Source organism: Coenobita brevimanus, chromosome 65, assembly GCF_032717465.1.
Source record: "Coenobita brevimanus isolate Jiangsu-jjx chromosome 65, ASM3271746v2, whole genome shotgun sequence".
Classification (NCBI taxonomy): Eukaryota; Metazoa; Arthropoda; class Malacostraca; order Decapoda; family Coenobitidae; genus Coenobita; species Coenobita brevimanus.
In genome coordinates, this window is record NC_137018.1 from 42,357,454 (window position 1) to 42,379,880 (window position 22,427).

The 22,427-nt window shown below is 46.3% G+C and overlaps 1 protein-coding gene across 5 annotated transcripts in view; it reads left to right on the top strand.

The window, feature by feature from the left end:
* ASPP (Ankyrin-repeat, SH3-domain, and Proline-rich-region containing Protein) overlaps nt 1-22,427 on the top strand; it is a 558,597-nt gene that overhangs the window by 531,019 nt on the left and 5,151 nt on the right. For all 5 annotated transcript variants that reach the window (XM_080276580.1, XM_080276579.1, XM_080276582.1 and 2 more), the window contains one exon: nt 8,261-8,460. In XM_080276580.1, the coding sequence (XP_080132706.1) occupies nt 8,261-8,460 (200 nt within the window). The remainder of the gene's footprint in view (nt 1-8,260; nt 8,461-22,427) is intronic.

Sequence of the window (22,427 nt, forward strand, 5' to 3'; positions counted from 1 at the left end):
TTGGGTAGTGTGATGAGTAAGGATGGAAGTTTGGAGGGTGAAGTGCTTGAAAGGGTACAACAAGGAAGTCAGGTTGCTGGTTCCTTGAAGACAGTGATAAGAAACAGGGAAGTGAGCTTGGAAGTGAAAAAGTTACTACATGACAGTATTGTGGTACCAACTTTAACATATGGAAGTGAAGCTTGGATGTTGTTGGAGAGACACAAGTCAAGAGTGAGAGCAGTGGAAATGAATTATTTGAGAGGAGCCTGTGGAGTCACATGGAGAAACAGACTGACAAATGAGGATGTGAAGGCACATTGAGATGTGGATGTGGATGTGAGAGGAAGCGTGAGGAGAAACACATTGAGGTGGTTTGGCCATGTGGAGAGGATGGAGGGTGAGAGACTGATGAGGAGAGTGTATGTGAGTGAGGTGGAGGGGAAGAGAGGGAGGGGAAGGCCAAGGATGAGATGGAGGGATGAAGTGGAGAGGTACTGTATATGAGAGAGGGTGGTGTGAATTGGGAGCAGGGCAGGGAAATGGCGGGGGACAGGGTGACGTGGAGGCAATTTGTTTGTGGCCACCCCGTATAAGGGATTAAGGCGTCTGGCAATAGATAGATAGATAGATAGATACTTGGCCATGGAATTTTTTTTGAGCCCCAGGAGCAATCACTCGTCACAGCCAACAGATTTTCAAACTGTCATCATTTTTTTGTGGATTTTTGTTGTTTATGCATTATTTTCATGATTTTAGCATTAATATAGATAATCCTATGTGTGTTTTGATGTCTAAATATGGCAAAATGACTGAAAAACTGCGAAAATTAGGAGGGGTATTTTACATACAGTAGTGTATAGGTCGGGTGTTTTTTGGTTGTCAGTGTTTTTCTTTTCATGGTTTACTTGGTGTTTATCATTATTTTGGATATTCCTATGTGTGTTTTGATATCTAAATATGACAGATTGTCCTGGAAACAGTGCCAAAATTAGGAGGGGTACTGTGTGTACAATCATGTATAGGTTGGGTGTTTTTTTTTTTTTTTTTTTTTTTTTTTTTTTTTTTTTTTTATAGCATTACTTTTGACATTCCTGTGTGTGTGTTCGGATGTCCAAATATGGCAGACTGACCTGAAGACCCTACCCCCTGGGGGTAGGGAGGGTTTTCAAGAATACTCCCCCAGTATCCCTGCTTGTCATAAAAGGCGACTAAAAGGGTTGGCGGAGGGTTAGTGCCCCTCCCCGGAAAACAACTAACTAAAAAAACAAACAAGAAGCCTCGGACGAGGACTGACCAAATGATGACAACCCAGGACCGGACAAAGGACTTGGTAATGAGTACATGGAATGTAAGAGGAGCGAATGATGAGGTGAAAGAGAGAGAGATCGTCCAGGTGCTTGAGGGTGCGAAAGTGGATGTATGTGGAATAACTGAAACAAAATGGAGAGGAGAAAGTGTGAGAGAATGGGAGTATGGATGGGGTATATGTGCAGGAGTAGGTGAGAATGAGAAGGCGAAGGAAGGAGTATGTATAGTTGTGAGTAAAAGATGGAAGAAGAGCATAAGACCGTATGGATCAGTTGGGTCAAGGATTGTGTGGGTAAAGTTGAAAGTTGGAATACAAATGTGGGCGATTGTGTGTGTGTATGCACCAACGCAAGATCGTGTTAGAAGAGTGAGAGAAGAGTTCTGGACAAATGTAGAAGTGTGCATGGAAAAGTTTGCAAGGAATGAGAGAGTGTTTTTGATTGGTGATATGAATGGTAAAGTTGGGAATGTGAAGGTGGATGGAATAGTTGGTGAGTGGGGTGTGCCTGCTGAGATAGATGAGAATGGGAGTGCGTTAGTGGACATTTGTGCTGGGAGGGGGTTGGTGGTAGCCAATACCCTCTTTAGGCATAAAATGATCCACAGGTATACATGGCAAGTGATGAGAAGGGTGGGTGGTGAACTGAATGAAAGGAAGGCAATGATTGATTATGTGTGTGTGGATGAAAGGATGCGAAGATGTGTAATGGATGCAAGAGTTTATAGAGGTTGGGGGAGTGGACTTTCTGACCACTACTTGGTGGTGGCCAGAATCAAGGTCCAATTAGAATGGAGAAATAGAAGAAGGGAAAGACGAGAGGATGGAGTAGTTGCAAGGAGAGTGGAAAGGTTACAAGAGGATGAGAAAAAGGCAGAGTATAAGAGAGAAGTGGAGGAACGATTGTGCAAATATGAATTGGAGCAGATGGGAGACGTGGAAGGTGTGTGTAGCATATTTACAGAAGAAATATGTGCAGCATGTGATGTGGTGTGTGGAAGGAAGAGAAGACGGAGGGGGGTGCAAGGAACAGCGTGGTGGACTGAAGAGGTGAAACAGGCTGTGGCACAAAAGAAGAAAGCATACAATGAATGGATGAGAAATAGGGGCGTGGAAGAAGTTGAGAGGCGGAAGAGAGAGTTATATGTAGAAAGAAAGAGAGAGGTGAAAATATTAGTAAGAGAGAGTAAGAAGAGAGTGGATGAGGAATTTGGTAGGAATTTGAGTGTAAAGTGGAGGGACTGTAAGAAAATGTTCTGGAAAGAGGTGAAAAGAGTAAGACAGGGTGGAAGTGAAGTTAGCAGGGGAGTGAAAGATAAAAATGGTAGATTACTAGTGGAGAAGGGAGAAAAAGTGAGCAGATGGAAAGAACACTTTAAGGAATTGTTGAACGTAGAGGATGGAAGTAATGCGAGTATAAGTGGCTGGGGAATGGCTGGGAGAAGGAGGGAGGTGAGAAGACAGGAAGAAATCAGTAGGATAGAAGTTGTGGAAGCAATGAAGAAAGTTAAATCTGGGAAAGCCCCAGGAATTGATGGAGTGTGTGGTGAAATGCTGAAGCATGGGGGAGAGATAGTAGTAGAATGGATGTGGAAGATGTGCAGATTAGCCTGGGAGGAAGGTGGAGTCCAGGAGGATTGGAAGTCAGGTATAATTATTCCCTTGTACAAAGGAAAAGGGGAAAAAGAAGTGTGTGGTAATCATAGGGGCATTTGTCTTCTTAGTATAATAGGAAAAGTGTATGGTAGGATACTTATTGACAGAGTTAGAGAAAGAACAGAGAAATTAGTTGGAGAAGAACAGGGAGGCTTTAGGAAGGGGAGAGGCTGTGTAGATCAGATATTCATTCTTAGATCTTTAGTGGAAAAGTTTCTAGAGAAGGGAAAGAAGTTGTATACGGCCTTCATGGATTTGGAGAAAGTATATGACAGGGTGGATAGACAAGGATTGTGGAAAGTGTTAAGAATATATGGAGTAGATGGGAAGTTGTTGAGTGCTGTGAAGAGTATGTACGATGGTGCGAAGGCTGCAGTGCGTGTGGATGGTGAACTAAGTAAATTTTTCTCTTTGAAAGTTGGGTTGAAACAGGGATGTGTCATGTCTCCATGGTTGTTCAATCTGTACATGGATGTGGTAATAAAAGAGGTACAAGGTAGGGTAGTGGATGTTGGAGTGGCCCTGGTGAGAGAGGATAGTGTTTGGAAACTCCCTGTACTGTTGTTTGCAGATGATACTGTGTTGTTGAGTGAAGACGAAGGGGAGCTGAAAGGCTTGGTGGATGAGTTTGGGAGAGTGTGTAAGAAACGGAATCTGAAGGTGAATGTAGGGAAGAGTAAAGTGATGGTCTTTGAGAGAGGTGAAGTCAGTGAATGTACAGCGAGGTTGGATGGTGAGGAATTGGAAAATGTGAGTACGTTTAAGTACTTGGGTAGTGTGATGAGTAAGGATGGAGGTTTGGAGGGTGAAGTGCTTGAAAGGGTACAGCAGGGAAGAAAGGTTGCTGGTTCTTTGAAAGCAGTGATAGGAAACAGGGAAGTGAGCATGGAAGTGAAAAAGTTACTACATGACAGTATTGTGATACCAACTCTAACGTATGGAAGTGAAGCTTGGACGTTGTTGGAAGGACACAAGTCAAGAGTGAGGGCAGTGGAAATGAGTTATTTAAGAGGAGCCTGTGGAGTCACATGGAGAGATAGGCTGACGAATGAGGATATAAAGGAACGTTGTGGTGTTGATGTGGATGTGATAGGGAGCGTTATGAGGAACACACTGAGGTGGTTTGGCCATGTGGAGAGGATGGAGGGTGAAAGACTGACGAAGAGAGTGTATGTGAGTGAGGTGGAGGGGGGAAGAGGGAGGGGGAGGCCGAGGATGAGATGGAAGGATGGGGTGGAGAGGTATATGAGAGAGGGGGGTGTGAGTTGGGAGCAGGGTAGTGAAATGGCGGGGGACAGGGCGATTTGGAGGCGATTTGTTTGTGGCCACCCCAAACGGGATTGAGGCGTCTGGCAATAGATAGATGTATAGGTCGGATTTTTTTTTTTTTTTTTTTTTTTTTCATGGTTTTCTTGGTGTTTAGCATTACCTTGGATATTCCTATGTGCGTTTGGATGTCTAAATATGGCAAATTGATCTGAAAACAGTGCCAAAATTAGGAGGGGTACTGTACATACTGTACAGTGTTGTATAGGTGGGGTGTTTTTTGGTTTTCATTGTTTTCTTTTGCAAGGTTTTCTTGGTGTTGAAAATTATTTTGGATAATACTGTGTATGTTTTGATGTCAGAATATGGCAGAATGACCAAAAAACACTGCCAGAATAAGAAGGGGTACTGTACATGCAGTAGTGTTTAGGTAGGATGTTTTTTGGTTTTCAGTGTTTTTTCTGAATGGTTTTCTTGGTGTTTAGCATTATTTTGGGTATTCCTATGTATGTTTTGATGCCTAAATATGCCTGAATGACCACAACACAATGCCAAATTAAGCATAGGTACTGTACAAATAGGTTAGGGATAGGTTGGAGGTGGGTAGGGTCTGGGTATGGCAGGGGAATAGTGTTCATTATCCGGATGTTTGCCACTACCTGGACATGCCTTTGGCTCTATTATGTCTGGATAAATGAAGGATACTGTATTTTTACCTGCATCACTTTCCACCCATCTAACCTCATTACAATTAAAGTCTCCAGTGAACACCAATCTATTCCTTCTTTGTACCAGTTTTTCCAGGTATATCCACATATCTTTACTCATTACTTCATATTCTTCACCAATCCATGTTCTTGTTTGAGGTAGCATATAAACTACTCCTATATCTTTCATATTACCTCTCTCATTGATGATTTCTATTGTTATAGCTTCTACATTTTTAGTTCAGGTACTGACTGTATTTATTTCTACATGTCTTGCCTTCAAATTATTTTTTGTCATTATTAAAAACTCCTCCCCTGGCTTTTCCTTCTCTGCCCCTTCTCCATACATTATATCCACTCCAATCCATCACCTTTACTTTCACATCCTTTTTTAACTTTGTTTCACATAAACAAATTACTTCTGGTTTTTCGTTGTTAATGCAATAATCAAATTCTAGCTTTCTTTTTTCATTCATTCCATCCATATTACTGTACATTATTCTTATTATTGTTCTCCTTCTGTTACTTCGGCATGTCTAACATCTCATACTTAGTGGGTTTTATTTACTTTTGTTCTGTCTTCTCATGTATATACCATCTCATCATTTTCATATTCAGTACTTTCCAAAAAAATTTTATTGCTTTTTCATTAGTTCTCTCACTTTTTCCCTTTGCTTGTGATATTAAATTCCGTACTTTCTCACTTTTATTCTGATTTAAGTCCCTCCTCAGTACTATCCCCTTGTATCTCTCACTCTCCTTCAACCTCCATGTTGATTCATCAGTTCCTCTGCCACTCTTACTGGCTTGAGTTGAATTTTGAGTGACCATGCCCAACCCTTTTGATACTCTCCCAACCTCCACACTCCCTCAATCCCTCTCTCCCATCCATTACTTTCTGTATCTAGCTCCTTAATCAATTTGCTGACTTTCTTTACCTCTGTCTCTTTTCTCTCAGCTTTATTTCTTATTTCATCATCTTTATCTCCACACACTATCACATATTTTTTCTGATCTACTGTCTTTCTCACAATGTACTCCTTCTTTTGTATATCTAATACTCCTGCTTCAAAATTCACTATTTCTTCATTTTCTTTTTTCTCCAGTCTCTCCATAGTCTCTTTTGTTCCTTCATTAATTCATTTAATGCAGTTTTCCTATTTATTTAATCCTCCTGCCATGCTTTCTGCTTATTTTTCATTTCAGTTTCACTTCCTCTGTTTACAACTTGATTTTCCCTTACACTTCTCTTTAATGTTTCATACTGTTCCTTTAATTTCTTAATTTGACTTTCTGCCTTTGCTTTATTTTCTGCCAATTCTTTCTCAGCTAGCATCTTTCTCTCCTCCATTTCATCCCTGTCAACTAGTCTCCTCTCAAAAGCAGTCAACCTCCCCATGATATCCCCATCAAAATCCTTAGATTCACAGATTACCTGTATTCATCATTCTGACAACTCTAACTTCATAACCTCCTGCTCTGCCATCGCCTTCTCGTCTAAACTTTTTCTCCATCTCCATGGATTTACCCTGAAACCCTTCAAATTCCAGTGATTCAGTATTGATCATTTTGCCACTAGATTTACCCTTTCTTGTAATTTTGGGTGTAGCTCTGGAGAATCAGGTGGACATAGTTCATGTAAACAAAGCCCTTGTTATCTTTCTGGTGTTCTGTGGTCATCTGATTTTTAGAATATCCACATCTTTACAATACAGACCTTCCATCTTATTTTCTCTGAATCTGTAGATGTTTAAATTAATGTGGAGGCATATAGGTTACTTAGCACAAATATAGCTCTCCTGTCCCGCAAATTAGATAAACTGTTATGCATCATCCAGCGTATGCCCAATTCGTTCACATGGGCACCCTCCGTGTGAGTGGGATTTGGAGCATTTGTCTTCTCCAGCGGAGAAGAATATGCACTGCACAAGGGCCTAGCCATGAGCTCCCCCTTCACTGCTATCATGGTCTGCCTCAGCATGGAGACATTGGAGGCTGACATTTACAAAAGAATTATGGGCAGGGGATCCACATGGTTAAGATATGTTGATGATGTGCTAGCCATAGTGCAAAGTGGAACGGTTACAGGGAATAAATTAAAGATCCTGAATAGTGTAAACAGTAATGTCCATTTCAGAATGGAAAAAGATAATAGCTTACCATTTCTAGATGCTGTAATATGGAGAAAAGATTGAGTTGTAATAAAAAATTCTCAGTTTACAGAAAGCCAACCAACAAGGATGATTTTCATTATCAGTGTGGTCACAGTAACAGAATGAGATCAGGTGTGGTGACAGGTTTCTTCTTGAGAGCTTTTAGGATATGTAGTATGGAATTCATAGATTAGGAATCTATTTATTTAACAGAGGCATTTAAAAAGTCATGTTACCCTGAAGGTTGGCCTCTAAGTCAATAAAGCAGAATGGGTAATGAAGAAATAAAGCTGAAAGGATAATGAAGAGGATCAGAGGTTATAATATGATTGCAAATAATGAAAATAAAAGATACATATCTGCCCCAAACTCAGACAAGGTTCCCGTAATAGGTGACTGTACAAAAAGCAAGATTAAGAGTAGCTACTTCATCAGGGGTGAATATCAGCCAGATAATAATTGATAAAGGTGAAAGTAACACTAATGAGCAATGTTATCTGTAATATACCTTGTAATGGTTGCCCAAAAGCATACCTAGGTGAGACCAGGAGAGGTCTTGCAAAAAGACTGAGAGTACATAAGGCAGATGTGCATAGGCATAACACATCAAATTCCTTAGTTCTGCATAGAGATCAGTGCCAACATCTACCAAAATTAGAAATAATCTATGATTTTAAATACAGAGTTAGACGGAAAGATGAGAAAAGCTTTAGTGGCAGCACATACATGTACAAAGGAAGTAATAAATCATGGAGATGGCTTTATTTGTTGGTCAGTCACTGTGACAGGTGTAGCTTTGACCCATCAAATGGGAGAGAAAGAGGGAGCAATTAGATTTAGGGAGGAGTGGGGTCAGATCAGGTTAACACATCAGAGGAGGGCAGCCAATCAGCAGTAGACACGATGAAAGGTCCCAAGGATGTCCTGTGTATTAATATCTCTGATTTCCTCACTTTTGTACAGTCTGTCTGAGGATGGGCTCTGTGTAGTCAGAAATGTCAGAGAACTAAAGGGCTTTCTCCTGTTTTTCCCTCCCACCCGTTCCTATCCATTTGTCAAAGTGAACCAAGCATAGATGAAGAAGGCATGACATTCATATGTATTTTTCTTCCTTCCCTTTTTCCACTCCATACCAGTCAGTTAGAATACACTGTTCCTCTCTCAGCTGCTTATTTTCCCATCTTCTTCAGGTGTCCAGGAAAAACTGGGTATCATGAATGGAGGACTGGTCTATGCAGTATATGATTACGAAAGTGAAGCTTCCGATGAGCTGAGCTTCCAGTGTGGAGATGGACTGACAATTCTTAGGCGTGGTGACGAGTATGAGAGGGAGTGGTGGTGGGGCCAACGCAATGATACTCAGGGTTACATCCCTCGGAACCTTTTAGGGGTGAGTATTTCTCCTGGAATTTTTGTACAGTTGGCATTCATGAATAATGACTCTATCAGTTTTGCAAATAATGGAAACTTAAAATCTCTCCCCATTTTTGCAAATAATATAAGGCATCACTAGAGTAACATTAAAGTTTTATAGCTATGCATTCCATGCTTCCCAGGCACACACGTGGAGATGGGGGGAGAGGGAAGAAATAACAGAGATTACAATTAGAAAGTAAGGGTCAAACTGTAGAGGCAGCAGAACCAAGTACTGTACAGTAATCACACGATTATCTGGATGTCCCACATCCGGTCATGCTCCATATCTGAACGTTAGGCCTTGTCTTTATTATTTCCGTATCTGAATTTTTTTTGTCTATCCGAACATAAAATTTCTGATATTGCCGTTCAGCGCCCTACAAATTTAAAAAATCGGTTGGCCATTCAGCTGGCCTCTCTAGCCAAGAGCGAGTAAAAGACCCTAACCCACCAACTGAGCAAGAATGGCCGTCCGCCTCGTCACTGAACAGTCAAAGTCCCCCGGATCACTCGGACACTCCTGGGCATCCACAGCCATCTGTCTTCCTACCAAATGGTCAGTCACCTGGCCGGCTGGATTACTTGGACGTGTCCTGGGGCCATGATGTATGGGAATCCACTGTTGCTGCCGTGGGACAACATTTGCCTGGCAGAGCAAAATTTACCTTTGCGCTCATAGGTCAGTTTGGCGCCTTTTATCTGTGTGCTTATAGCCAAGTGTGGGTAGATACATGGCAGCAATGTGTTCATGTGGCAGTACAGCACCACAGTTCCTGCCTTTGTCTTTTGCAAGTGTGGACATGCTTAGCTGAGTTGTAACCATGGCAGCTTCCATTGTTGCATTTGTGGTGGTTCTCTACCTTTGCAGGCCTTGATTTTCCTCTGTGGCATTCTCGTGTGTGTGATGATGGCCCCACCACAACCCAAGAAACGAAAGAGGAAGGTTTTGACTCTAGAGAAGAAGCATGAGATATTGAGCAAGGATGATATAGGCTGGATCACTTCATGCATTCTGCAGGAATGTGATCTGGCACGTTCAACCTTGTTTGTTATCAAGAAATCACAGGCCAAGGTGACTCAGTATGTACATGACTACAGCGATGCCACTCAGAAGGGTGACAGGAAGGTGATGTCCCAGCCCTGCCATACCACCATCAACCAGTTGACTGTGGTTTGGTTCTGCCAACAACAGAGTGCCAGTGTGCTTGTACGTGGGACCAAGCTGAAGGCGGCAGCTGAGAAGTTTGCATGCCAACACAGTGTGCATGACTTCTAGGCATCTGAAGATTGGCTCTTCTGGTTCAAACTTCAGCATGGACTTACTGGCTGTAAGACACATGGTGAGACTTTGGATGCAACAGCAGAGGATGTTGAACTGTTTCGCCAGAGTGTGCAGCGCCTGACCAAGGACGAGGGCCTTGCTCTCAGTCAAGTGTACAGTGGTGAAGAAACTGGCCTATTCTACTGCTCCTTGCCCACCAACACCCTGGCGGAAGAGAGGGAGAAGACTGTGCTTAGTCAGAAGTTGTCTGAACAGTATGTCTCGGTTTTGTGCTGCGCCAGTGCTAACAGGATGCACCGCCTTGAGCCCGTTATTGTTGGACACACAAAACAGCAACATTGTCTCGGTTTGTTGATGAATAGCCTGCCTGTTGTGTGGTACCATTCTCTTGAAGGCCTGGTTTACCTGTAAGTTCTTCACAGATTGGTTCCACGAACACTTTGTCAAGGAGGTTATCCATTTTCAGATGAACTTAGTATCCCTCGCAACCAGATGAAGGCACTCCTGATCCTCGACAGTGCCCCTGCACATCGATCCAAGAAGGAACTGGTTGCTGATAGTGGAGGTATCAGGTTCATGTTTCTGCCACCTAATACGACTGCTCTCATTCAATCAATGGACCAAGGTGTTATCGTGGCAGCGAAGAGACTGTACTGTTAGAAGTTCCTCGAGGAGGTGATGGTGGTGCTAGAGGACGAGCAAGGGGTCGGCACAAGTGGGGAGCGGATCTTGGAAAATCCTCACCATTACAACATCAAGTCTGCGGTGTTCAGCTGGGTGAATGCTTGGAAGGCATCTCCATCAATGTGGTTGGTCTCATCTCCTTTAGGGATATGAGGTCTCGCACACTTTGAGGGATTTGATGTGGATGATATCCGCCTTCATTTACGTACAGCAGGTGAGGATGTGGACATTGACCATTTGAGGGAGTGGTTGGACGACTACAGTAGCAATCCTGGTAGACGTCTGATGAGGAGATCGCCACTGCTGTCTCTGCAGGGCCGACAGAGGACAGTGATGAGGATGAGGACCCTGACTCTGAGCACCCTGCTATTTCATCACGCTCTTGTCTTGGTGCATCATGTGCTGGCATAGAGGAGATGCTCAAATATGCCGAGCACCCCTTTGCGACAGGGAGTTGATGCCACTGAAGCTGGCATTGGATCTGCGGGCAGTCAGAGACGCTCTCATCCTCAGTCAGAATTGTTGCACCTATCATCAGACCAGGATTGGCTCATTTTTCAAGCTTGCAACCGCTACATGTGCGAGCCTGTTCTCCCCACCACCACCACCTTGTCCCCAGTCTTCACTCTTGGACCCACAATAAAGCACATCGACAGCCGTTGAGTCATCATCAGACGTGAGCTTGCAGCCGTCTTCAGCGTCTCCTGAGGTGGGTAGGCCTCCATCACTTAGCTGCGTGTCCCCACTTATCACCCATCTCCAGCAGATGGAGGAGGAGGAGGTGTTTGACATTTGTTAACCCTTAAAACGCGGCTGTGTACGCGCGATCCCCCCCCTGTGGCGGGGTTGTAGCGGGGTCTGAGTACCTGTGGAAAAATATTTGCCAAAAATCATAGATTAACCCTAGAGCATTAAAATTTTTATGGCATATATTACTTACATTCAGCTATCTCCTGAGCCACATGTTGAGCCTTCGTTGACTACCAAAGGACTTGTGAAGCCTTGCAAAGTTGGGTAACAAAGTCTTCACTCTCACACCTCCAGAAACCCGGTTTTCTTTCTACCACAGCCTCAATCTGTCACAGTACACTTTATACAACAACGTACAGGTTGTTTGGAATCCGTATTTGTAAGTAAGAACTGAAAATAAGGCTAAAATGGACGGAGCGCACGGCCGACATGCAGCGCGGTGGCGATCTTCCCGTCAATATTGTCACATTTGCCTTTTCTCGGCAAAAAACACGTATACTCCTTTTTTTTTCCATCATAGGACTTCGCAAACGTTTGCCTGTCACTATTACGGCCATAAAAATCAATGTCACTGCCAGTATTGTGGATTGGGACTGAGGAAGACCACCGCGGCGTGAGTTTATTCAGCCTTACGGCAGGCACTTTATTCTCGCTCCTGTCGGCCACTCGCACTTCATTTCTATCGCTCACTTTCACTGTATCTGTTTTTTTTTTTGCCTTATTCATCAGTGTCACTGTCCAGTGTTATAAAAATAATATTTTATACACAAAAAACTTTCACTTTCAGAACATAGAATAGGAAAATATGCTTTTATCTTTTTACACTGGAGTGACTGTCACTCGCAATACTTATATGATTACTATGTACAATTATTTACAACAAAAAACACTGTAACTGTCAGTGCTTTTACAAGTACAGTACATACACTAATTTACACTCATCAGGCTGTCACTGTCAGCACGTAAAAGAAAACTAAACAATATTATCACTGTCACTCTCAGTATTTTTCCCAATATTTTTACCCTTATTTTCAAAATCTACTTAGGCTGTGGTAGTCTAAAAAACACGGGTAAGCACAGAGGGGAACTTTGCACTCTTTGCACTGCAAGGAGGTGCGCCTAAAAGTTCTTTCCTGCCTGGTAGTGTGGCTGCACACACGACACCTCCTCAGTGCTTTCCCCCTCTTTGCAGTGGCTGGCAGTGGCTCCAGGTGGTGTCGCTGAAGGTAGGCCATACGCTGTAGGCGGTCTGGAGGTGTGTGAGGGTGGCGTTTGGGACCTGTAGAAAGCACCTGGCCGTAACGCTGAAGCAGCTGGTAGACACAAGTCTTGGAGAATCTTCTGAGAGAGTAGTTGGCTGGCTTCCTGTTCTTGATTTTATACAGGATGAAGGCGTTCAACATGCACATGTCAATCAAGTGCAAGAACACCTTCCTATACCAACGACGATTTTTCCTCAGACAGTCAATCTCTCCAATCATCATATCCGACTTGTCCACCAGCCGCATATTGACATTATAGTCAATGACAGCATCAGGCTTCATCACAGGCTCGCCAGTCCTTCTGTCGACCTTCCCTGTTGCCAGCATTTCACCCTTGTGTACTGTGGTGAGCATGTTCACGACTCTCTTATCATGCCACCTGATCGCAAGCATCTTGTCAGATTTCTTCAGGTGCACGTCTCCCGCTTTGACTTTTCAGCCTCTGGGAAGGCAGGGTAATGTGCCCTGTTACTTCTGACAGTGCCACAGGAGCCGACGCCGTGTTCAGAAAGGTACTTGGCGAGTTTTGGAGCTGTATAGTAATTGTCCGTATACAGGACATGATTCTCGCCAAAGTACTTTTCCAAAAGCACTTTCACCACAGAACCAGAGAATCCAAGGGGGTCAGTCTTATCCAAGTTGACATTGCTGGCGGTGTAGATGACGAAGTCAAGGATGAACCCCGTCTTGCAGTCGCACAGCACGAAAAACTTGATTCCAAAGCGGTGGCGTTTGCTTGGAATGTACTGGACGAACCGAAGACGGCCCCTGAACAATACCAAAGACTCGTCAGTCACGACTTTCTTGAAAGGGCGCAAGAACCTCGTAAACTTATCTTTGATCATGTTCAGGATTCCCCTCACTTTCCATAATGGGTCAGTTTGGGAAGGCTCATCATTATTCGCGAAGTGAAGATAAGTCATCAGCTGCCTAAAACGATCGCGGCTCATGTATTTATTGAATATGGGTGTTGGGCACAGCTCGTCGGAACCCCAGTACTCTTCCAACTTATGCTTCCAGTTGTGCGGCATAAGCAACATCAAGCCAATAAATACAAAAAGCTCGCGGATCGTCAAAGGCACCCATGATGCCATCCGCGACGTGGATGGCGTCGCAGCCTCACCTTCTCCTTCGCGAACTGGCGCACATTGCCCCTCGTACCTGTTTGTCTCGGTACAGATGTGCTCCATAACCTCGTCGTCAAGGAAGGCCAACAGGTAGTCAACACATTCACCATCGTCGTCCACAGGGAAGTCAGCCTGAAGTCCACACTCACTTTCGTCAAAGGGCAGATCTTCAGGCACAAAATCTGATCCCTCTGACCACACGAAAGCATCTAAAGTTCCCTGCCTAGGCTGGGAGGTGCTTGGGGCGGCGGGGGGTGAGGCAGGTCGTGTGGGAGTGGGTGAGGCAGGCTGGGCAATAGTAGGTAAGGGAGAGGCTATCCCAGGCCGTGTTGGTGTTGTGGTGGTGGTGGTGGTGGGAGGGACATTATCGCTTGGGTCAAGGTCACCCGTGGTGGCGTGACTCCTGAGTTGCCTAGTGGGAGTTAGCCTAGGGGACTTAACTTTACTGACACGAACACTAGGCCTACGATAACCTCTCATACGTAACATTGCTCGTCTACTTCCCTTTCTCGGTGGTGATGGAGACTCCGATGACTCAGGAGACAGGACAGCAGACGAGGAGGACGAGAGAAGAGGGCTGGGAGAACGTGGTGGGCTTGCGGTGGTGTGGCGTGGCGTAGTGGACAATGGTTGTGCACTGGTGTCTCCGCTCCTCTCCCTTTTTTCTCCCTTTCCCTATTCGAGGCCCCTTTTCACCGGGGCCTTCCCTGTTGAGGTGCTGGGCACAGTCACAGTTTCCTCCGGCACAGAAATAATCACTTCAGGGCCTGAATCAGCACTCGATTGTGTCTCGGATTCAGCCAGGCTAGACAAAACACCCACGTCACTGCCATAGTCCATAGAGGCTTTCAACAGTTCTGATGCTATGGCCGAGTCACTTAGCCCCTTGGTAGTCACTGGTAAAGTTTTGAAGGGCGTAGAGGTAACAAAACCCTTTTTCGGAGGGCTAGAAGGCACGGAACTAGAAGAGCTAGAGCCTGACATGGTGTCACCGTGGCAGATTTGCGTGGACTGACGCTATTCTGGGGCAAACTGCGCGAAAAAATGACAGTGTGACAACTGGGGAAACAAGCGTTTCCCAATAGCAAAAAGTGCTTGCGAGATGACGGCGCAGATTGACACGTATCAGCCATCCGCGCATTGCCATATCGCACGACGAGGGAGGGCCGCGCATCGGTGCGTCCGTGGGTAAAAAAAATGAGACTTGGCAACAACCGAGGTCAGTAGTACAAAGGTCAAGTGTGCTAATAGTAGCTCACGGGTGGCGGGACTGATAGACAATACCAGCTTGAGCCTGCTTGCCCGCGGTTATTCAAAATTAACTCAAATCACAAACGTGACGACCCGCCGTTCTGCCCTTTGGGCCGACCGTCGCAAATGCGACGATCCGCATTTTAGGGGTTAAGCTGTACACCAGCTGGAGACTAGTGGGTTACGATGCCTGTCCACAGTTCAGTGAGTGGTAAGTACAGTAAAAGTTCTGTAATCTGAATCGCAGGGGACCGAGGGTCTTTTGGACTATTGGATTTTTCGGACTATTGGGAGGGACCTCTGAAATCACTAGAAATATGTACATGATCATTAAATAAACATTTAAAATGATATGGGTTATTGTTTTACTCACCAGAAATGCATAGAAGTGAAGATGAATAGTTGCAGGCAGGTACACCCAAGGACAAGCCAGATAAAGCCCAGAAAAATTGGAAAAATCCCAGAAAATTTCAAAAAAAGCCCAGAAAATTTTGAAAAATTTTGCCTTCACGATTTCAGAGTATTGGGATTTTCGGAGTATTGGTGGCCGGGTTAGAGGACTTTTACTGTACTGTTGATTTTTTTGGATTTTTATTGTTTTTTCATTGTTTTCTTAGTGTTTAGCATTATATTGGATATTCCCATGTGTATTTTGATGCCTAAATAGCTGAAAGACCGTGGAACACTGCCACAAGTAGGAGAGGTATTGTAAAGGTTGGGTATGGATAAGGTTTAGGTGGATAGGATATTGTTTCATGTCCGGATTTTGTCCATATGTGGATGTACCGATGGCTCAGTTACAGTGGATAATCAAGGGATTACTGTAATTCTTTTACTTTTAGTTCATTGTGACTCGGAACTATTTTTGCTCATAGCGGCATTTTTAACGAGCCTGTTAGACATTATTCATGAAAGCCAACTGTACAATAAGTTGTGGGTTGTATTTACCAACTTAATAATTAAGTAGTGATTGGTGGGGGGACTCACCATCCACTCACTCAATGTAGTGCTGCTCTCGGGTGCCTGCCCTTTCCTTTCTTCCTTCCTTCTCTCTGTCTTTCTTTCCTTCATTCTTTCCTCTTCTGTCTACGGGTGACTCAACACTGAGTGACAAGCCAAATGGTTACCTGTACACCACGAAACCATTTACTATGCTGGGTGGTAACCATATAACCAGACCATGGCCTGGTGGTTTAGTGGGTAATTAAGGCACTCCAGTCAGATTGAGTCGGTGCAGGTTTATTCAGAAACCACCACCACCACCATCTCCACTGTCCAGACACTACCACCCCAGGCACAACCACTGCCACCATCACTATTCAGACACCACCCCCACCACTCAGATCCCCTCCCCCACACCTCCACCACTCAGACACATCACTCCCATTTAGTCTCCCACCACCAGAACTGTCAGACATGCACCTCCTCCACAACTTTCACCCCACCACTACCACTGTGTAGACACGTACCCCGTACCACCAACACTCGGACACCCACCACCACCACCACTACTCGGACATCCCTTCATTCCATACCTCACCACTCAGAGCCCCATCACAGCCACTCAAGACACCCTCCTATACTACTACCAAACACCCTCAACCCACCCATTGGTGGCATCATTCAGAACCCCTACCATGTCCACCACCCAGACTCCCCTGCTAATCACCTGCCGCATTCAGACATCCCCCATCACCATCACTGGTCAGACGATCCCCATTACCACCTCCTGAGGGTGCTTATGGTAGTGTTGGGTGGTGGTGGTGGTGGTGGTATGTCTGGGGTGGTGCTGACAATATTTGGAGTGGTGGTGGTGGTTGCTCTCACGATTCTCTCTTCAAGTAGTGGCGTTTTCTCACAAATGAGTGGCCCAACCTGGCCCAGCCCGACCGTAACGTTTTTGACAAGCTTATATCTCAGCAACCACAGGGCCAATCACTTCATGGTTTGCACCATATGATAGCCCCATTCTTCAAGACTTGTTTTCGACAGGTTTCATCACACCCTGGTGGTGCACGTGACATGTGCCAAGTGCAGCATGTCGAAAATCTTCAAAAGAGGGCCCCAGGTCAGACAGTTTGTCATAAAGACATGAAACTTGGTAGGTAGATAGCCATCAGTATACTTGGGGTGTAAAGTGACATTTCAGTGCTCATGATTTAAATGGCCTCACTTGTACTTCGCTGACAGGCATTTTACTAGTGTTTAGAGAAGTAGCGGTGACAATGTCAAGGGTGGTGGTGGTGGTGGTAGTAGTGTCTGGGGGTGACGGTAGTGTGTGGAGGTGGTGGTGGTAGTGTTTGGGCCCCAGACTCTGGGGAGTGGTTGTTACAGTGTCAGGCAGGTGGTGTTGGTAGTGTCTGGGTAGTGTTGATTGTGTCTGGGGGTGATGGTGGTGGTAGTGTCTGGGTAGTGGTGGTAATGTTGTCTGGGGTTGGTGGTGGTATTGTTTTCAGGGGGTGGTGGTGGTAATGTCTGTGGTTGGTTGTTTTTTGGAAGTGGTAGTGTTGTTTTTTGGTGGTGGTGGTGTTGGGGGGTGTGACAGTGTCAGGGTGGGTGGTGGTGGTGATAGTGTCTGGACAGATGATGGTGGATAGTGTCTAGATGGGTGATGATGTCCAGGTAGCGATGGTAATGTCTGCTGGTGGTGAAAGACCCCATGGTGAAGCGAGGGATAGGGATGGATGCCAAGATGCGAGAGATATGGAAGCTCTGGGTGGGTTAAATCACCATGGGAAAGTGAATAGTAGTGAAGTTGGGGGTGAGGAACATCATGAGGTTTATAGTAGAAATGAAACTCAGGGTGAAGACCACCATAGAGGAGTGCATGAAAGAGGGAATCATCCAAGTATTATACGTCCTCAGAACGGTAGTGACACAAACAACGAGGAAGTAGAACAGCCTCAAAGGTCTGTGCGAGAAGGTCGTCCCACATACTGGATGGGCAAATCCCGAGAAAATGCAGTAACCTGGGTGAACACCACATATAATGAAATAGTTGGATGGTCCTCAAGTAACCTTTTTGAACCTCCCAAATGCAATGCTACAACTGACGTGATCAAGGAAATCACTCGCCTGATAGCCAACTACAACAATAACTCACCCATTGCCTCATTCTCTCTTAAGGTCCTTGCAGTAATACCGCATCTCTTCCTCAACAAGACCCGCCCAAGAGCTGGGATTGCAGAAAATATGAAGGCCATCCAAAGGCGGGTTGAAACATGGAAAAGAGGTGAAATCGACAACCTACTTGAGGAAGCGAGGGCCTTGCAGATGAGAATAAACAACTGAGGCAGAAGAAATCAGAATACCAACGATGTTGCAAGGATTTTTGGCAGCAAGATGAGACAGGGGAAGGTCTCGATGGCAACAAGATCCCTGTCAGCTGAATCACCAAACGGAGTACTGTACTTCACCTGACAGATGAAACAATGCAACAAGTAAAAGAAAAACACCTGACTGCATGACAAGCAAGTGCCCAGTCAAAGCTTGACGGCAACTACACTCCTCCCAATCCCATCATATATGACAGGATAACTGGAGATATGGTGTGGCGGAAGGCAATGCACACACAGGGAGGGGCAGGACCATCAGGCCTGGATGCAAAATCTTGGCGAGTAATCCTCAGTAACATCAAGTTTGGGGAGGCAGCAACAGACCTATGTAACACCATTGCCTCACTGGCGAGGAAGCTGGCTTCAAGTCAGTGCAGTAACATCGAAGCACTGACGGCTTGCAGACTAATCCCCCTTGATAAGAATCCTGGGTGCAGGCCCATCGGAGTGGGTGAAGTCTTAAGACGGATTTTAGGAAAATGCATCATGGAGGTGGTGAAAGACGATGTGAAGCAGGCAGTTGGCATCCTCCAGGTGTGTGCAGGCCAGCAGGCAGGAGGTGAGGCAGCAGTTCACTCCATGAGGGAAATATTTGGGGAAGAGGACTAGTCAGGCAGTATTATTAGTTGATGCCTCAAATGCATTTAATTCCATCAACCGGGAGGCAATGCTGCACAACATCAAGGTTAAATGCCCAGCATTTGCCCAATATGTGGAAAACACCTACAAAGAACCAGCAGACCTCTACATTGTGGGTAAGACAGCGGCTTACGATGTTGGTGTAATCCAGTCCACAGAAGGAACTACCCAGGGGTACCCCGTTGCCATGGCTATGTACGCTTTGGCGACAGTGCTGCAACAACAGATCAAATACGAGGCCACCAACGTAAAACAGGTAGCCTATGCAGATGATCTCACGGGTCCTGGCAAGGTTGAGTTTGTGAGGAAATGGTGGGACCTTGTAACATCTCATGGCCCTGAAATAGGTTACTACCCTAACGCAAGTAAGTCCACCTTGATCGTGAAACCAGCTTACTATCAAGATGCACAAGAAGCATTTAGAGGCACAAACGTGATAGTGACCAAGGAAGGTCAGAGGCATCTAGGGGCTGTGATTGGAACTAAGGAATTCAAAGACAAATATGTGAGTGATAAGGTAAAGACATGGGTAGAAGAAATTCATACACTATCCAGCCACATCAAAACAGAACCCCATGCAGCATACAGTGCATTTACCTATGGTGTAAAGCACAAGTGGACCTTCGTGGTGAGGACCATACCAGACATCGAGTTGCTGCTACAACCACTGGAGGATGCAATCAGGGACTCATCCCTCCCATCTCTAACCAATGGCCACATCTCCACACCAGAAGAGAGGGACCTTCTAGCACTACCACCCAGGATGGGAGGCCTTGGCATGATAAATCCAGTAGCCGTGGCAAGCTATGAGCACAGAAATTCACTCAGGCTCACCGAATCCGTCACAGAAGATCTGCGCCCAGGTTGAGACGAGTGAAATCGACCACCAAAGGCAGAAAGACATAAAGACACAGATAAGCAAGGAGCGTGAAGCAAGACAAAAAGACCAGCTGCAGCACATAATCGAACACCAGACCAGTGCAGAAGAGTTGAAATTGCACAGGAGGTTGGGGCATCGAACTGGCTCACAACCCTGCCTCTCAAGGCAAAAGGCTTCCTCTTCTACAAACAAGAATTTATTGATGCCATAGCCTTGAGATATGGGTGGCCAATAGAGAACCTACCTCAACACTGTGCCTGTGGCACTGCCTTTGATGCAAACCATGCAATGGTATGCAAGAAGGGCGGCTTTGTTTGCATCCGACACGATGAAGTACGCGACCTCACTGCCAAAATGCTGCAGGAAATATGCCATTATGTCACGATTGAGCCAGCTCTGCTACCCCTGGACGGCGAGCACTTCACCCACAGAACAGCAAACACATCAAATGATGCAAGAGTGGATGTCAGTGCTCGAGGTTTCTGGACACATGGGCAGAGGGCCTTCTTTAACATCAGGATATTCGATCCCATGGCAGCATGTCATCGTGAACTGTCTCTCGAAGCTGCACACAAGAGGAATGAACAAGAAAAAAATAGAAATTATCAAGAAAGGATCCAACATGTGGACCACGGTCGATTCACTCCCCTTGTGTTCACGACATCAGGTGGGATGGGTCCAGAGGCAGTGAGATTCTATTCGAGACTGGCAGAGGTTCTTTCTGAGAAGAAACGTCAACCACAGAGTTCTGTTATGGCCTGGATGAGATGTCGACTGTCATTCTCCCTCGTGAGGTCTGCTCTGCTGTGTCTCAGGGGCACAAGATCGTCAGCCCTCAGGCCTGTCTCTCTGGCGGGTATGGATTACGAAGCTACAGTGGTCGAGAGTCGCATAGACCAGCGACTCCAATAGTTTAATGTCTTTATTTACACTGTAATATCAATAAATAAAAAATAAAATAATAATAGTAATAGTAGATGGTTGGTAACCACAGCCATTGGTGTGCTTGGGGCCAACGGATTGTAATATGAGGGTTAGTGTTAACCTTCACATTACAACTCCAAATGGTAAACTGTATTAGGAAGGTTGGTTTTGATCTTCAAAATATAATTCTCCAATGGATGGAGGTGATTTAACAAAAAAAGTAGAAGTAGTAGTAGTAGTAGACATAGTGTTGGGTTGGTGGTGGTGGTGGGGGTAGTTGTGTCAGGGTGGTGATGGTGGTAGTAGCAGTGTCGGGGTGGTAGTGGTAGTGGTGGTGGTGGTGGTAGTAGCAGTAGTGTCTGGGTGGTGGCGGCGGCGTTTGGGGGTCGGCGGTGGCGGCGGCGTTTGGGGGTCGGCGGTGGTGGTGGTGGTGTTTGGGGGTTGGTGGTGGTGGTGTTTAAGGGTCAGTTTTGGTGGTGGTGGTGTTTGGGGGTCAGTGGTGGTGGTGGTGGTGGCAGCGTTTAGGGGCCGGTGGTGTTTGGGGGTCAGTGGTGGTGGTGGTGTTTGGGGGTCGGTGGTGGTGGTGGTGTTTGGGGGTCGGTGGTGGTGGTGGTGTTTGGGGGTCGGTGGTGGTGGTGGTGGTGTTTGGGGGTCGGTGGTGGTGGTGGTGTTTGGGGGTCGGTGGTGGTGGTGTTTGGGGATCGGTGGTGGTGGTGGTGTTTGGGGATCGGTGGTGGTGGTGGTGTTTGGGCGTCGGTGGTGATGGTGGTGGTGGTGTTTGGGCGTCGGTGGTGATGGTGGTGGTGGTGTTTGGGGGTCGGTGATGGTGGTGGTGGTGGTGTTTGAGGGTCAGTGGTGGTGGTGGTGCTTGGGGGTTGGTGGTGTTTGGGGGTCGGTGGTGGTGTTTGGGGGTTGGTGGTGGTTGTGGTGGTGTTTGGGGGTTGGTGGTGGTTGTGGTGGTGTTTGGGGGTTGGTGGTGGTGGTGGTGGTGTTTGGGGGTTGGTGGTGGTGGTGGTGGTGTTTGGGGGTTGGAGGTGGTGGTGGTGTTTGGGAGTCGGTGGTGGTGGTGGTGTTTGGGAGTCGGTGGTGGTGGTGGTGTTTGGGAGTCGGTGGTGGTGGTGGTGTTTGGGAGTCGGTGGTGGTGGTGGTGGATAAAGGTCTGTGGTGGTGGTGGCGTTTGGGGGTCGGTGGTGGTGGTGGCGTTTGGGGGTCAGTGGTGGTGGTGGCGTTTGGGGGTCGGTGGTGGTGGTGGGGTTTGGGGGTCGGTGGTGGTGGTGGCGTTTGGGGGTCGGTGGTGGTGGTGGCGTTTGGGGGTCGGTGGTGGTGGTGGTGTTTGGGGGGTCTGTGGTGGTGGTGGCATTTGGGGGTCGGTGGTGGTGGTGGTATTTGAGGGTCAGTGGTGGTGGTGGTGGTGGTGGTGGTGTTTGGGGGTTGGTGGTGGTGTTTGGGGGTTGGTGGTGGTGGTGTTTGGGGGTTGGTGGTGGTGGTGTTTGAGGGTCATTGGTGGTGGTGGTGTTTGAGGGTCAGTGGTGGTGGTGGTGTTTGGGGGTCAGTGGTGGTGGTGGTGGTGTTTGGGGGCCAATGGTGGTGGTGGTGCTTGAGGGTCAGTGGTGGTGGTGGTGTTTGGGGGTCAGTGGTGGTTGTGGTGTTTGGGGGTCAGTGGTGGTGGTGGTGGTGGTGGTGTTTGGGGGTCAGTGGTGGTTGTGGTGTTTGGGGGTCAGTGGTGGGGGTAGTGTTTGGGAGGTGCTGTTAGTAGTAGTGTTTGGGTGGGTTGTGGTGATGGTAGTGTTGTCTAGGGGTGGTGGCA